This window comes from Haliotis cracherodii, unplaced genomic scaffold (genome assembly GCF_022045235.1).
Source record: "Haliotis cracherodii isolate W230 unplaced genomic scaffold, xgHalCrac1.p SCAF_26, whole genome shotgun sequence".
In the NCBI taxonomy this organism is placed as follows: Eukaryota; Metazoa; Mollusca; class Gastropoda; order Lepetellida; family Haliotidae; genus Haliotis; species Haliotis cracherodii.
In genome coordinates this window covers 4,222,871-4,240,141 of record NW_027266282.1, presented here as the reverse complement: position 1 = coordinate 4,240,141, position 17,271 = coordinate 4,222,871, and the positions used below count along the sequence as shown (strand labels likewise).

General features: G+C 39.2%; 1 protein-coding gene across 1 annotated transcript in view; it reads left to right on the top strand.

Moving 5' to 3' along the window:
* Positions 1-479: 479 nt before the first annotated feature.
* LOC139472993 (long-chain fatty acid transport protein 4-like) overlaps positions 480-17,271 on the top strand; it is a 30,677-nt gene continuing 13,885 nt past the window's right edge. The window contains exons 1-7 of the mRNA XM_071255491.1: positions 480-907; positions 11,860-12,248; positions 12,787-12,939; positions 13,394-13,463; positions 15,077-15,278; positions 15,724-15,916; positions 16,164-16,307. Of these exons, the coding sequence (XP_071111592.1) occupies positions 669-907; positions 11,860-12,248; positions 12,787-12,939; positions 13,394-13,463; positions 15,077-15,278; positions 15,724-15,916; positions 16,164-16,307 (1,390 nt within the window). The 5' untranslated portion in view covers positions 480-668. The remainder of the gene's footprint in view (positions 908-11,859; positions 12,249-12,786; positions 12,940-13,393; positions 13,464-15,076; positions 15,279-15,723; positions 15,917-16,163; positions 16,308-17,271) is intronic.

The following is a 17,271-nucleotide window of genomic DNA, read 5'->3' as shown; positions in this document are numbered from 1 at the left end:
TAAATTTCTGATTCTTTTAAGAGTGAGGTTATATAAGAAAGAAAAAATATTATAAAAAGGCTGAAGTCAATTAAGTCAAAGAAAGGCGGTACCATATTTTTCATCACACATGCATGCATGTGAATTTGTATGTTTTAAATTCTTACTTTTTCTTTTAATGAGCAACAGATATATTTCAATTGAATAATCTCATGGAAATGATCACACAATATATTGTCTCCGACAAAACAATATAGATCTATCCTTTGTTTACAATTTAATAATTAATTTTAATTAACCAAATAAGCCTAGGTTTCAAATGTGTTTTGAGTAGCTACGTGTGCTGAAATATATAGTATATCTGTAAACACTTGTAATCTGTTGTGATCAAACAAGCCGTCTAACTGTCACAAGCAGACGATAAATTTCGCGCACCTGCTGATTGGAGTTACCCCCCCCTTTGCTTAGATACGCTTTGATCCACTTCCGGAAAAAACAAACTTGTCCCAGATGCGATTTCTTACTAGCGCTTGATTATAAACATTGTCAGGCTATTGTTTCAACAAGGAAGCTGAATCAACCATGCCGGGTCACGCATGATAATCACGGAAGTCTGAACGCAAATCACGATCGACCTTGTGCTTGCACACGTGTGTCGACTTGGGCAACTTTGGACTTTGGATAGCTTGATGCAGGCGTCACGCTCGGCAGAGTTCTCGTTTGCTCGGAAGCTCAGTTCGGTTGTTCGTGGTCTTACAGGCAGCATGTTGCGGAAATTGGCAGCGTTCCTTGCGCTAGGTGTAACATTGTCTTGTTACGTCGGGTTTAGCTGCTGCATGACCACTGTCATCGTGTTTTCAGTTTATTTATTGACAGGGGGACATAGATTTGCTTTGGTGGTATGCAAGACCATTCGTCGAGATCTGAAGTAAGTTGAAAACTTTTCTCTCATTATAATTTATATCCACATAGATCTGCTTCTTGTAAAGAAAACTAGCACGTTGTTACTTTTGTCTTTTTGCATGGGCTGTACTTGACCTATTCAGAGTATATATAATTGTCTCTTTGAATTCATAAGTTTGAAATATTTTGCTCAATATTTCCATAGCCTATGAAGTATAGCAAAGACGTATATAGATTGTATACATCTTTGATTATAGCCAATAAAATATTGAGCAAAATATTTAATAATTGTATAGGCCTGCATCATTTTGAAACTTAGCCCTACTCCCTGTTATCAAAGTATGTTAAGTCAACTATTTTGTGTCATATTACAGCGGTAGAAACAAACATTTTTAGTCCACTGGTCCTTATTATGATAGCATATAGCAAGAGGTGTAAAAATGGCAAATTTTGACTAGTCCTTATCATGCCTTAACTAGTGGGCACTTTGGCAAGGACTACAGGACTAGTGCCAATTTCTAACACTGCATTATAGGCTTACTCTTTTATATAACCAAAACTGAATTCATATTAAGAACAATATTAGACATAGATCTAGTTAAAATTGATGATATCAGTTAATATGACATTGAGTTAAAATTTAACTTCACATTGGCAATATTTATGCCATATGGCATGTGTGGGGACAGGTCAAAATAAGACATCATCTATTGAGCTTATTAAGTGAATTTCAACATATTCAGTGTCATTTTCTTTCAGTATGAAAGAATGTTTTGTATGCCATTAGGTAAAAAAATACAAAGTTGAATGAAAGGATTAAAGTTCGCAAAAACAGGCAAATATTACGAATATAGAATGAATGTTACAAATAACGGTCATTGTTTACATACAAATAATGAATTCAAAATACAAAACGATACCAATGAACAACTTGCAAATGAAAGATGTCATATGTTTGGTCTCTTTAAAAGACAGATGTCTAAACAGATTTCCTGTCTCATGTTTCAATAACAAGACACACCTAAGCATACTAAAGTGAACATGTATGTTCAATGGATATGATGTATTAATTAACTAATAATTGGTATCAATTTGTAAGCATGGAAAGTATCTGGGTCTTTGATTTCAGTTCATAAGTTAGGTGTGCAGACCTGCATCTGATATCCTGCTGAGATACGTAATTACACATGTGGCCCTGCACGGCAGCACAGTTCAGTATTACCAACCTGGGGTTAGGGTTGAAACAATACATCAGTGCATGTTCAGTTTTCAAGCGAGGATACAATACACAATACAAGATGATACACTTGTTAAAATACATATTCCAGTGATATGAAACTGGAGTCTGTAAATATTTGAGTCTGGATCAGACAATCCAGTGATGGACAGAATGAGCATCGATCCACGCAATTGGGATACGGACCAGACAATCCCATGATTGACATCAATCTAAGCAACGGGGTTGCCATGACATGCATCAACCAAGTCGGCGAGTCTGACCACCTGATCGCGCTAGTCATGTCTTATGACAAGCATAGTCGCCTTTTATGGAAAGCATGGGTTGCTGAAGACCTATTCTACCTGGAATCTTAACTGGTAACCATGATCCCTCGGAACTACTGACCTATCTGTGAGAGAAGTATCCCTTCATCACTTCCTTCCAATAATATTCCTTTTATCAAAAGTGAACTCTAAATGAGTACCATATTCATTACCGATTTCTCCCAGTGTTGTTTTGCTGAGGTGGCATTTTAGCTATAACCATACTTGTTACAATACTATTGTGATACTGATATTGCAATAACAGATTAACTTTCCCTTCAGATAAGTTTGACCTCGGCCACTTCATCATGTTCACACCAAAAGACGATTAAAGATGGTATTTGTTGTTACCCTGCCTGGTGCTCGACATTAGCCGAGTCAGTATTCTTTGTCTGAATGGGGTATTCATGTTATCTCAGTGGGCTATCTCTGTAAAATCAGCATTAGTCCGGATTACACACACACACATGTGCATGCACATCGCTATATAAGTTCAGTAGTCTTGGACGCGACATTAAACCCCATTTCACCGCACCTCATGCTCCAATGAACTCGCACAAAGTGCATCAAAGTCAGTTCTTATAATTTATTAATTTCCTGTTTGGTACCTTAAGAGTGTATGCACAATTTCATTTGTTAAATGAGACCTCACATTTACACTGACAGCCATATACAAACCAACTGTATCACAGAAAGAAATATGTTGTCAAAACAAGAAATGGAATCAGCGTAACCTACATCACATGTATATACCGTCCCTGCCCAAAACTTTTGCAGTGTTAGAAATTGGCTCTAGTTTTGTAGGCTGGAAGTCCCAGACTCGATCATAGCACCACTCCGTGTCCGAAATAACCGCCTGCCTGCTTGTGCCTGGCAACTTTTCTGTCAGGCTGCATGAAATTTTTCTCCACCTGTCTGGCAGATAATTTAAAGACTACACACGTATTCAGTTTTATTCAGATTTTTTATAGTCATTATCTGGACTGTCTGTCTGTCAGTATTTCATTTCCAGAGCATAACTTGAAAACTTTCATAACTTGAAAACTGTGAAAGATTTTCATCCAAACTTGGTACATGTATATGAGTCATTTTCAAAATTTGTGAGATTTTTGGTGCCTCTGAATTTAAAAAAACAAATATTTCTTTTCCTTGATTTTGGTTCATTAATACCAAAACAACATGTTTTAGAGTTAAGGTAGAGAGTTTGCAATCTTAATGAATCCTAATATTGCTTTTGTAGACTTTTAAAAACGAAATATGGAAATTACAAGTCACTACTGTTACATGTTGTAAAGTAAGGATTTTTTTAAAAATTGTTATTTGAACTGGGCTTTTTAGTGATAATATCATTTTCTGTGAAGAGTTGTACACAGAAAAGTCAAAAGAAACCAAATTGAAGAAAATATTAAAAAAAATATGGTAAGCTTTGGTTTGTCAATTTACATTTTGATAAAATTTTAAGTTATGACACAAGTCTTCTTGTACTAAAACATTGTTTGTTCTGGCAGATTTCTTTCAGAACATACAGTTACATGCTTATTTATTAGATAATAACAGATAAAACAAAAAACAAAAGGACAATAATAATTATTTTCTATAATTTAGGCCAATAACAGTAGTGACATTACATGTAACAGTAGTGACAAGCATAACAGTAGTGACTTTTTGCTGAAAGAGGAGATTTTATATGACTTCCACTTTGAATGAAAAAACCTGTCTCACTGGTTAACATGTCGGTTTTAAGACGAAAAACATTTTCAAAACAAATGTTGTTGTAGAAGAATGTTGAGAATTTGGTAACTCACAAAAAAAGCACATTAACATTATTGACATGGGACTTTCCATCTTCCCCCTTCATCCAGAGCTGAAGATATCTCTTGAACATCCTGCTTCGTGGATTTGTTGGGATTCACTGGTGTCATAGGTGTTTCCAAACTGTCCATAGGTGAAGATGTCTCTTGAACATCCTGCATCATTGATTTGTTGTGATTCACTGGTGTCATAGGTGATCCCAAACTGTCCAGAGGTGAAGATGTCTCTTGAACATCCTGCATCATGGATTTGTTGGGATTCACTGGTGTCATAGGTGTCTCCAAACTGTCCAGAAGTGAAGATGTCTCTTGAACATCCTGCATCATGGATTTGTTGGGATTCACTGGTGTCATAGGTGTTTCCAAATTGTCTCTAATCACTTGTGTCATAGGTGCAAAACTGTCCAGAGATGAATATGCTTCTGGAGTGCCATCTCTCCTTTTGCCTGTTATGCCTTTGGTGTTCCACTGCATTCATACCCATCTTTGATTCTTTGCACTGAAAAAGCCAAATATATGATTGAAAACATAACATTTAAAGAAAATTTCACAACCCTAGTCACTACAGTTGCAAAAACATGTGTTAGATGAATGGAGAAACTATGTTGACAATTACATCAAAGCCACCAGTCTTCTGAAATATTACAAGGAAAACATAAACAATATTCAAAGACTTCAACCGGAATAAATTGGGTTTCAAGATACCTTATCACTAATCTTACAGTAATCTATGTCACTACTGAAAACATAAACCTATTTGTAACCAGTTGGTCAAAACCCTTATAACCTTTGTCACTACTGTTACAGAACCACTTAACTAATGATATTGGAGAAAATATGTCTACAAATATTTCAGTTCAAGTCAATTTTATAAAACTTAAAGAGGTATGTTTTAAACACATATTAAAATTAAGAAACACTAAGTTACAACATATTCTTTCAAATTGTAAAATCCCTAGTCACTACTGTTACAATTCAGTGTCACCACTGTTACAACATATGCACTTCAAGTAAAACTGTTGGTAATTCAATGAAATCGGTATCAGTTTTTGTGAAACAGTTTTTAATGAGAAATGCACTTTGAAAGTAATTCTCTGCAATTGTAAAACTTAATCTCCAAAACCATTTTCATACAACATTAAATCAGTTGTCACTACTGTTACATTTTGTGTCCCCACTGTTACAAAGCAACTAAAACAGCTATGTCAATCAGTTCAAGCAAATCTGTGAAGCAATGTCAAGCTTACATATATTATTGTTTCAAAACAGCTATGAAAATTAGCTAACACTTTTATCAATGCACTTTTGTCAAAATTTGTTACAATCGCTAAAACTCTAGTCAATACTGTTACAATTAAGTGTCCCTACTGTTACAAGTATTTAAAATACTCATTACTATTGCAATGTTGCACAGTAACAGGAAGTAGTTTAAGCAGTCAGCTAGGGGGACGCCATTTATTTGAACTATTTAATTCTGATAACAGTAGTGACATGTAACCTTGTGACAAGCATAAAAATGGAAATAAGTCCTATATTTTTCATTCAAAAATATTTAAATAATTTGTTATACTTAATCTAAGAACATCTTTAAAGATATATGCAAAAATGTCTGACAAAAACTAATTTTGGATTAAAAATTGAATATCATGAAGTTGGGCCATCATGATTGTGACAAGTTAAAATGGGCAAAATTTGACCCTTCAAAGTCATTTTTTGGAGCTTAACTATAATTTATAGCTATTTTGTTTATTGTAGTATGTGCAGACATATATAAGATACAAATTAAGATTAAAACACATTTTTAGAATAACATAATTAATGAGATACTAACATATAACAATAAATCTTACAAATTTTGGAAATGACTCATATACCACAGAGCATTTGAGTTTTTACTCTAGGGTTTCGATTTTAATTGGGTTATTACATTTTTCATTGGGTAACTAATATGTTTTCACTCATCTTTTCATCGCTCTATTGGGTTTTTCCTAAGATTAGTGAACATTTTAAGATTTAGAAAAATTGAAGTAATGTTTTAGATGTATATAACTGTTCTAAATATATAAGCCTGACTTGGAAAGTAATTAACTCGTAATTGTGCTTCGGAAATTAGCTCCTTTGTACACATGCTGAAAAAGCTTCATTGGGTATTTACTCATGCTGTTTTTATACATTTGAGTTTTTCATTTAATGCATGCGTTTCTGTACGCAAGTTGATTGACAGTAATTGGGTTTTGAATATTTTTGGGGGTGTTTCAGGCAAATACACTGCTTATCTGTAGCTCTGTAACAAGGGGCTGAAGTGGTGCCTTTTGCTATTGTGGGGCGCTGGGTAGATTTGTCATCTTCTGATGACACTTGTTATTCTCTAGTACATGTAGTTGTTTGCATTATTTCAACCAAATCAAGGCATGATTTGTCTCATTTGTTTTGTGATTTTTATCCCCCACCACAAAGTGGAAGGGCGATATAGGAATGGGTGATGTCCGCCTGTCCATCCGTCACGTCACGTTTCTGGAGCAGAACTAAAAAAACCATAAAAGATATCTTAACCTTACTTGGCACATACATAGGTCTAGTGGTGAACTGGTGCCTTTTGATAGATTGTGATATTTTTCAAGTTGCCATGGCAACGACTTTGAGACTGAAAATGGTGGTAGTGCTCATGTCCGGAGCAGATCTTGAAAACCGTACAATATTTCTCGCTTTGCACACAACCAGACATGTCATATTGGCGGGGTATATTTTATACTTGTTCCATATGTATAATATCTGAATGTGGGCAGGTAACTTTGAAGATGGGCAGCCAACATTTATGGCTCACCTGTCCCTTCTATGTCCCTCCTATTGAACAATCAGATTCCATCTCTCATATCACTGGCATTTGCTTTAAAAACATGGCAGTACCCAGCCTAGACGATCTGATCAATAATCAAGATCTATATAGTAATAAAAAAAAGGTCTTACCTTGCAAAGGCCATCAAATCACTTGAGCACCTTGGTGAAAAACATGAAAAATATCTGTCGAGGCTCAGTTGGCCAAACACGTATTTTGCAAATCCTGCATTCAACTGAATTCTGTTGTTTACGAACCGGATGTCTATGCATAGGACTCTGAAATTAAAGTCTAGTTCGGCAAGGGTGGAAAATTGACTTTTTTGAGTCAGTTGACTCACTTGACTCGGGAAGATGATACCGGATAAGTTTTACTGTCCCGAATTTACTGATAATCCGAACCACTGTCTAAACCAGATTAAACTTACGGTCCCACGCCTGTCCAGTTTGGACAGGTTTCACTCGATGTACATCATGTATATATTTGAGGAATTTGAAAGTGAAACATATTACGTTTTTTATATTAAATAATTAATGTAGTATATTGATGCCGAGTTTGCAATAGATCATGTCGAGGTTCAGTTGGCCAAACACGTATTTTGCAAATCCTGCAGTCAACTGAATTCTGTTGTTTACGAACCGGATGTCTATGCATAGGACTCTGAAATTAAAGTCTAGTTCGGCAAGGGTGGAAAATTGACTTTTTTGAGTCAGTTGACTCACTTGACTCGGGAAGATGATACCGGATAAGTTTTACTGTCCCGAATTTACTGATAATCCGAACCACTGTCTAAACCAGATTAAACTTACGGTCCCACGCCTGTCCAGTTTGGACAGGTTTCACTCGATGTACATCATGTATATATTTGAGGAATTTGAAAGTGAAACATATTACGTTTTTTATATTAAATAATTAATGTAGTATATTGATGCCGAGTTTGCAATAGATCATGGCAGTGGTATGAGATGTGGAATAACAACTATGCATGGTACCATCACCTTCCTTGCCCTCTACCGCAGGTCAGTGGGGGTCACTGGGTGGTCACTGGTCAGTGTATTTAGGCATGGAGTTGTTGTGTAACATCATAATATAGCCTGCAGAGACCCGGGGGGGGGGGGGAGGGGCTGGATTAGTGAAATCTTACCGTGACCTTGACAGAATGTAAGTCACAGCAGGGCTTGCTCCAGCTCAAGTACCTGGTGTGTTCTTAATGTTTGAGCCCTGTTTTTGTCAGTGCTGAAGCAAGTTTATTATCCCCCACAATAATAATAGGAGGGGGGGTACCCGGGTATATGGAATGGGTGCCACTGTTTGTATGTCTGTCACGTTTCATTTCCAGAGCATAACTCAGAAACTTTTTAATATTTTATTTTGAAACATTGCATATGTATCAAACACATGCTGAACTGGTGCCTTTTTCTGTTACCTTGGCAACAAGTTGGACCTAACCCAAATACAGGTTACTTTCATTACCAGGGCGTAACTTAAGAACCAGTTGGGAAGCAGTGTTCATTCCTAGATCATATATCCATAATTTTATTTATATTAATGATAGCGCTGTTTTCTTTTTAATCAGTCTAATTCTAAATAATTTTGAATAGACTTTGTGCACTGGCGATTAGATGCCTTCCTCTAAGAGTGTGGATTGGAAGTAGCCAATGCATTTCAAGTCCACGGAAGGACTATATACAGCTCCAGGAACGGTACCAGACCACTAACACTACAGATGACCGACCACGTAGTGGAAGGCCTAGGGTCACCACCCGACGTCAGGATTGTCAGATTGTGCGACAGCATCTTCATGATCGCTTTGTTACTGCTGCGGAAACTGCTCGACAGACCATGGAGACACACCAGCGACACATAGTATGGACACCATGTGTCGTCGATTGACGAGCAGACACCTCCATTGTCACAGGCCACACCGAGGACCCATTCTGACGCCTGGACCGTCTTCAGTGGGCAACACAACACCAGCACTGGCACCACCAGTAGTGGAGAAGAGTTCTCTTCTCAGATGAGAGTCGTTACTGTATCTCAACAGCAGATGGCAGAGAGAGATGCTTGTGTTGTTGAGAGAGACTCGTGGGGTGGTCCGAGCATCATGGTGTGGGGTGGAATTGGTCTTGCACAGAGGGTCGGCCCTGTGGTCTTCCAGAACATCGGTCCAGGGAGAGGCAATGGTGTCACAGCAGCTCGGTACATTGATAAAGTCTTGAGACCACACACCATACCTCATTTGCTACATCTCCGCAATCACGAGTTTCAGCATCATAATGCCTGTGCCCACACCGCGAGAGCAATAAGAGACTGCCTCCAGCAGAATGGCATCAGAACCATGCAGTGGATTGCCCCCAGCCCCGATTTAAATCCCATTGAGCACATGTGGGACGAGATTCAAAGACGTCTGAATGACGTCCGACCAAGGCCGACAACTGCAGCTGAACTGCATCAGGCGTTCCTCAGAGTGTGGGCTCAAGTGCCTATGGCCTTCATCAACCGCCTCTTTCCATTCCATGTATTGACGTTGCACGGCAGTCATCAATGCACATAGCGGACACACGAGATACTGACTTGTGATGCCATTTTCTCAGGGACTAGTGTTGTGTTTCACTTTAAGAACATTCGACACTTTAATTTTAACCTTGATGATCAGTTTTGCCAAGTTTCATCTTTTTAATATGTCTCAAAGTATGTTTACAGTGTTTGGACAAATAAGGTTTCTAATATATCTATCCATGGTGATGTTTCATTTGCAGTATATGTCAAATAATTTATGTTGTTATTCTTTCACTGAATATCATAAATAATACATCAACTGCTGACTTGTTACTGTAATCGTGAATAAATATTCGTATTCGTTACCCTATATTCATGACATCAGTCGTATTCACCTCATAGTGTATTCGTTGCACCCCTAGATAGGACTCCATCCAAAAAAGTACTAAAATTTTTACAAATTGCATATGTTTTAAAGAACTTGTTGGGATATTATCTGTTGAATTAAACTCTGTAGTTAGACATAAATAAGAAGTAAAATAGGATGCCTCATGTACAGGATGGTTCCATCTATATGACATTAAGTCACCTCCTCCATATAACAAGCATAGGTTGGTGTTCCATTTTCAGATTAAGAATTTGATGATAAGAGCTGTTATGTATGGACTGTAGATCACCTAAAACTGTTAATCCAGATTTTTTATCCAACATGAATGTATTTAACTGCTTCCAGTTTTGAAAAGCTGGATATGTTTCAGTCATAACCATGGTAACCAGGCTGCATTGGTATGAATCTAGTTCCCGGACATTGTGATATAATCAGATTAAGGGGAGTAATATTTGCAGTCTTGCATGATATATTTACATGTTGAGAGTGTAACAGGTTTACAGAATAACAACCAATCTATAACCTGGATAAGAAATAACAGATTTACTGCATCCAGCTGAGTTAATGGTGTAATATGTAAGCCTTCTGTAAGGGGACTTACACTTTTCATTCATGGAGACCAACGTCATGAGATGGTAACAATTATATAACATGTTAAATGTTTGTTTCTATGCCATCTGTAGTATCAGGAAAATGACAAAATTACGAAGGCTTGCGCCAACAATTTTGGGAAATTGACTGCAATGCAATTGTTTGGGATATTTCTTAGAGCAAAGAGTTTTTGTCAAGCAATAAACTCAAACATGGTTGATGCTGTTTCTGTTTATCATGTTTATGACTGACTGATATTTGTTCTAATACTAGAAACCATGGTAACAGTTTAGCTGTTTTAGCAAGAGTAAGTTTAAGTGTTGACCTTTGTTGCTGATGCTGTCCCATGCAGTGATCATTGAAGCCATCAGCAACATCCAACATCCCACATGCCATGTTGCCATATGCCACTATTCTGCCAATTACCATGTTTTCTGATATGTCATGACGATCAGTGTGAAATCTGATAAGATGTATGTGCAGCCTGTGCAATGATGTATGTGCAGTGTGTTGTCATGTATTAACTGTTTTTCTCACCTGACTGAAAGTCAAATGAGCTTATGTCATGGCAGGATGTCTGTCCATTGCTAACATCTTTTACATCTTCTCTGAAACTACAAGGCCTGTCAGCCTATGCAGCTAAAACGGTGTTAATGATGCCAGCCTGGGGCTCCATAAACAGGTCTGACAGAGCATCAAGCCAACTTGAAACATGGCTGCTACGTCAGCCATATTTAGAAACCCATTAACTGCTATTATGGACATGATGGGGCCAAACATTTTCTTCCATTTTTTGCAATATTATGAACTTGAACCTTGCTTGAACCATTAAACATGTTAAACAACAAACAAGCAAACTATCTCCTGATTATATTATGCTTGAAATTTGGCTGAGTTTGGTGTGATATCTCAAACCCTATGCTCCTTGCGGCTAAAGTCATTAAGAGATAGCCAGAGGCCATGGAGAGCAGAGTTAGGTTCTCCTGCCTATCTGCCAAACTATGAATCTTACAGAGTCTTGAGTTGAAGAAGTTGTTCCTTCATAACACTACAGTACCTAACCATATGAGAAGCTGGTCAATTTTATGGGCTCACATGAAAGGTGAAGAGAATCACAACATTTATTTTCACATAAAGCTAATGAAATAAAAGTAATTGTTTTGCTGGCATAGACATCCGTGCATCACTTTAGATCCTGCATGTCAGTCATTTTCATTGCCAATCCAAGAAATATTGATCAAATTTCCCACAATTCTGTTTTTCACAATGTGGTTTTCATGCATTCAGATGGAGCTTTCCTTATATTTCAGAGGCCTGTTTGTGCTCATGAAGTTAACCTTAGGTGTGAGGTATTATCTCAGGAAGAATGCAACTGTTCCAGCTCTATTCCAAAACAATGTCAAGAAGCATCCCAACAAAGCTTGTTTCATTTATGAAGACAAAACTTGGACGTTCGAGGATGTGGAAAAATATTCCAATTCAGTGGCAAACTTTTTCCACGAGGCAGGATACCGAAAAGGAGATGTTGTGTCAATCTTCATGGAAAGCCGTCCTGAGTATGTCTGTTTCTGGCTGGGCCTATCAAAGATTGGCGTTGTTGGCGCGCTCATAAACTTCAATCAAAGAGACAAGGCTTTTGCCCACAGTTTGAATGTGTCACAGTCCAAAGGACTGATATTTGGAGGGGAACTATCACAAGGTAAGGGGCTGATGATGCTGTTAACATGAAATTGGAAGATGAAGCAGGCTCGATTTAAGGAACTCTAAATCTACAAATGAGTGAGAAAAGCATTTGGAGTAGCATATTTGACTTCTGTATATTGAAAAGAAATGGGCAGTTCCAAATGGAAAAGAAGAAAAACAGTGCCATGGTTTAGATATTTGCTATTGTTTCAGTCACATCCTATCAATGACATCAGAATTAAATGTGGTTTCATTTCCGTCAAGTAAAACTGCCTGTACAATGCTTCCCTTGCTAGCAAGTTTGAGAATGAACACAAATAGGTTTTAGAAAGCTGACATCTCATTGGCTCATGAACCCAGGCATCTTTCATTTTGATTGGGTGGTCAAAGTTTTATCAGGGTTCGCCTGACACGACCTCAAATTGGAGGGGTCATCTGTTCTTGACAGAGAGTATTTGAGATCTGATTTTCTGAGTTAAATGTTAGGTATGTGATTTTGTGGACATATCTCATGATGAGGTCTCTGCTGTAGGTGTGTCTTTGTTTCATTGCAGCGGTGAAGGATGTACTCCCACTGCTGGAGAATAACCTGTCTTTGTACAGCAGCGGTAGCCTAGCAACAAATGACATCACACCCATCAACCTTGATCAGATGCTTCAGAAAAGTCCAACATATCCTCCCCACTATACCCAGGGGTCTTTTAGAGGTGGGTGTTTAGTTTAGTTGTTTGGTTGTGTAACACCACACTCAGCCATATTCCAGCTGACAGCGGTCTGAAAAAAAAATCATGCCTGGACCAGACAATCCAGTGATTGACAAGATGAGCATCGATCTAAGCAATTGGGATACGATGACATGCATCAACCAAGTCAGCGAGCCTGACCACCCAATCGAGTAAGCCGCCTCTTACGACAAGCATAATCGCTTTTACGGCAAGCATGGGTTGCTTAAGACCTATTCTACCCCGGATCTTCGTGGGTCGATTGTTTGTAGTAGGATGGGTGGGAATGAAAGAGAGATGATTAAATTGGATTTATCATGGCCAAAGCCGAGTGCCAATAAGGACCCTACAGGGACCACATGGTATTTTTTCGTAAACGATAAGTACCTCGAGGTAAGCAAGTGATTTGTGTTAACAGAGTTTCACTGTACATTTTCAGATAAGTTATTCTACGTGTACACCTCCGGAACCACCGGCCTACCAAAGGCTGCCATCGTCACCCACACCAGGTGAGCTGCACTTTACCATCATGTCACAACTGTCCAGTAGGGACCTTCTTTATCCTTGCATTTCATTCATGGGAAAGGGAGTATGTCCCACTCGTCTAAGGCACAGAGATTCATTGTTTAGAGTTGCCAGAATCAGATGATTGTGGGTTTGAATTCAAGGCTTGCTTTGATTATAAATCTTGGTTTGTCAGCACAGTATCCATGCTTGTGGGTAAACGTCTCATGTGTACATCACTAGGGGCTTTCCTCCCACATTAAACTGACATGCCCCAATACACCGCACTCACTCATCATCATGCGTGGAGAAATGTCCGACCAATGGGTAAAATGCCACTTTCAATATGGCTGTGATGGTTTGCTAGCCTAAACTTTGTTTACAGGCCACCATGGTATAGTCAGAATATTGCTGACTGTAGTGTCAAACAACATTCATTCACCTGGATTTAAGATCAATTCATATTTTGGGGGGCATTCACTATTGGTCAGGAAATCACTATTGCGATAACTATTGATATTGAAGGAAATTATTGCGATAACTATTGATATTGCAAGCAACTATTGCAATAAATATCGATAGTTTTCAGTGTATCATTTTAGATGGATTTTAGAGTTGAATTAAACCTTGGAACTGAGGTTTCCTTTGAATGTGATAATCATAACAACAAATAAAAAGTAAAGTTTGAGATCTGACTGATTTGTTTTTTCTTTACCCTAATAATTTAAGAAAAAGAAACTTCAACATTACCATGTGTCAATTACTACCACTCATGATCAAAAGAAAAACAAATTTGAACAGCATTGCATGTATTTTATTGATATGGTAAATACAATCGAAACTATTGATATTCCTAACTGAAATTGATACTATTGATCGGAAACTGATTTAACAATTGATTTATTGACTTTAAGTGCTTACCACTAGCAATATATCAATATTTCCATTTATCGTGACACCCCTAGCATTCATTGTTTGTCATTTACAATGTTCTGGGGATTTTTTCAATTAATGTAACTATGCAGAAGAAAATGCCATTTGTCTCAAGTTGCTTTACGTCGCTTCTAGCAATATTCCATCATTGTATGCAGCATTATACAATATCCACTCAGCAACGCACCCAAACAGTAATGGTATATTATCTGATAGAACATGTGGATTTAATTCTGAAGTCCATCCAGAAGCCACACTCATCAGTGTTGGCAGAGGCACACCTCCAGGCATCACACTTCTCCATTTCTGGTGGACCGCCTTCGTGGTCTAGTGGTAGAGCGTCCGCACTGAGAGCGGAAGGTCGGGGGTTTGATCTCCGTCCTCGTCACACCAAAAGATGTTAAATGATTGTACTTGTTACCCAGCCTAGCACTCGCATTAAGGGGCTAAAACAAGGACTGGTCAGCTCAGAGTCAGTATACTGTGTCTGAGTGGGGTATTCATGTTTATCTGCGGCATGGTATCTCAGTGGGCTAGCACTATAAAACCAGCATTGGTCTGGACTAGAATAAGCAGCCACACACACACACACACGCACATCGCTATATAAGTGCTGTAATCTTGGACGCGACGTTAAACCCCATCTCACCTCACATCAGGTCACCTCGGGTCACTTCCATTTCAGGTTTTACTACATGTCCACCGCCATCCGCCATTTCTTCAGCATCAGCTCCAGTGATGTACTTTATGATACACTGCCCCTGTACCACACGGCAGGGGGAATTCTGGGAATTGGACAGGCGTTTATAGGTGGCGTTACTGTTGTCATACGCAGGAAGTTCTCTGCCAGTCAGTTCTGGAGTGACTGCACCAAATACAACTGTACAGTAAGTTCTTTCTGTCTCAGAACTGGTCACATGTAATAATGCAGGGGGATCTAGTCATCATCTGGTCTGTCTGTCCAACCGTCTGTATTTCGTTTAAGTTGAAAGAGCATAACTTACAAAACGTGAAAGATTTTTCGTCTAAACTTGGTACATGTGTTAACCAGGGGCTGGCGTGGTGCCTTTTGCTTTTATGGGGGCGTTTTTTGGAACAAACAATCAGGAATATTAATGATAACTCATTGTTTAAAGATATAAACAATTACTACATATCTATTCTTTGTGGTGGAATTTCAATGGCTGTGTGTAAATGTTATATTGGAAATGTAAAAAGTGCTAACTGAAAACTGAACCACCCTGGTTAGACAAACCAACGACTTGTAGATACTTTTGGGTCAGTGATAAACTTCAGTAAGCAAGTGTTGAGATGAATGATCTTTTGTTTCAGATTGCTCAGTATATTGGTGAAATCTGTCGCTACTTGCTTCTCCAACCATTCCGTCCAGAGGAGACTCAGCACCGAGTTCGTCTGATGTATGGCAATGGACTCCGACCTCAGATATGGGATGACTTTCAGAAGAGGTTTGGGGTCAAGGTTATGGGGGAGTTTTATGGCGCCACAGAGGGCAACTGTAATATAGGTGAGACTCAAAGTGTTATCAAAGACAGTATCTGATGGGGAGCATGTCAGTAGTTTTGTCCTGAACATTTGTGTACAAAATTACATTTGAGTCTATTCTTTATAGAAGCCAGCTTTGTGGTTTAAAGTGGCATAAAACGTTTTATATCACTTTCTGTGTCATGCAAATGGTAGATACATTACTATCCTCTTGTTAGGGAGAGAATGATGGTGGCCTTCTTTCTGAAATGTCCTTATGTTTATTTCAGTCAATTTTGAAAACAAAGTTGGAGCTGTTGGCTTCACAACCCGCATTGCCCCTTTCTTGTACCCAGTAACTCTGATCCGCGTAGATGAGGACAGCGGGGAGCCGTTGAGGGACAGACATGGGATGTGTGTACATGCCCAGCCAGGTGAGTCTGTCTGACACAGGATGTATAAACATGCCCAGCCAGGTGAGTCTGTCTGACACGGAATGCTTGTACATGCTCAGCCAGGTGAGTCCATCTGACACAGGATGTGTGTACATGCTCAGCCAGGTGAGTCTGTCTGACACAGGATGTAGAATCATGCTTGGCCAGGTGAGTCTGTCTGACACAGGATGTGTGTACATGCCCACCTAGGTGAGTCTGTCTGACACGGGATGTGTGTACATGCCCACCTAGGTGAGTCTGTCTGACTCGGGATGTGTGTACATGCTCAGCCAGGTGAGTCTGTCTGACTCGGGATGTGTGTACATGCTCAGCCAGGTGAGTCTGTCTGACTCGGGATGTGTGTACATGCCCAGCCAGGTGAGTCTGTCCGACACAGGATGTGTGTACATGCTCAGCCAGGTGAGTCTGTCCGACACAGGATGTGTGTACATGCCCAGCCAGGTGAGTCTGTCTGACACAGGATGTGTGTACATGCTCAGCCAGGTGAGTCTGTCTGACACAGGATGTGTGTACATGCTCAGCCAGGTGAGTCTGTCTGACACAGGATGTGTGTACATGCTCAGCCAGGTGAGTCTGTCTGACACAGGATGTGTGTACATGCTCAGCCAGGTGAGTCTGTCTGACATGGGATGTGTGTACATGCTCGGCCAGGTGAGTCTGTCTGACACAGGATGTGTATACATGCCCAGCCAGGTGAGTCTGACTGACACGGGATGTGTATACATGCTCAGCCAGGTGAGTCTGTCTGACACAGGATGTGTATACATGCTCAGCCAGGTGAATCTGACTGACACAGGATGTGTGTACATGCTCAGCCAGGTGAGTCTGTCTGACACAGGATGTGTATACATGCTCAGCCAGGTGAGTTCATCTGACGCAGGATGTGTGTACATGCTCAGCCAGGTGAGTCTGTCTGACACAGGATGTGTGTACATGCTCAGCC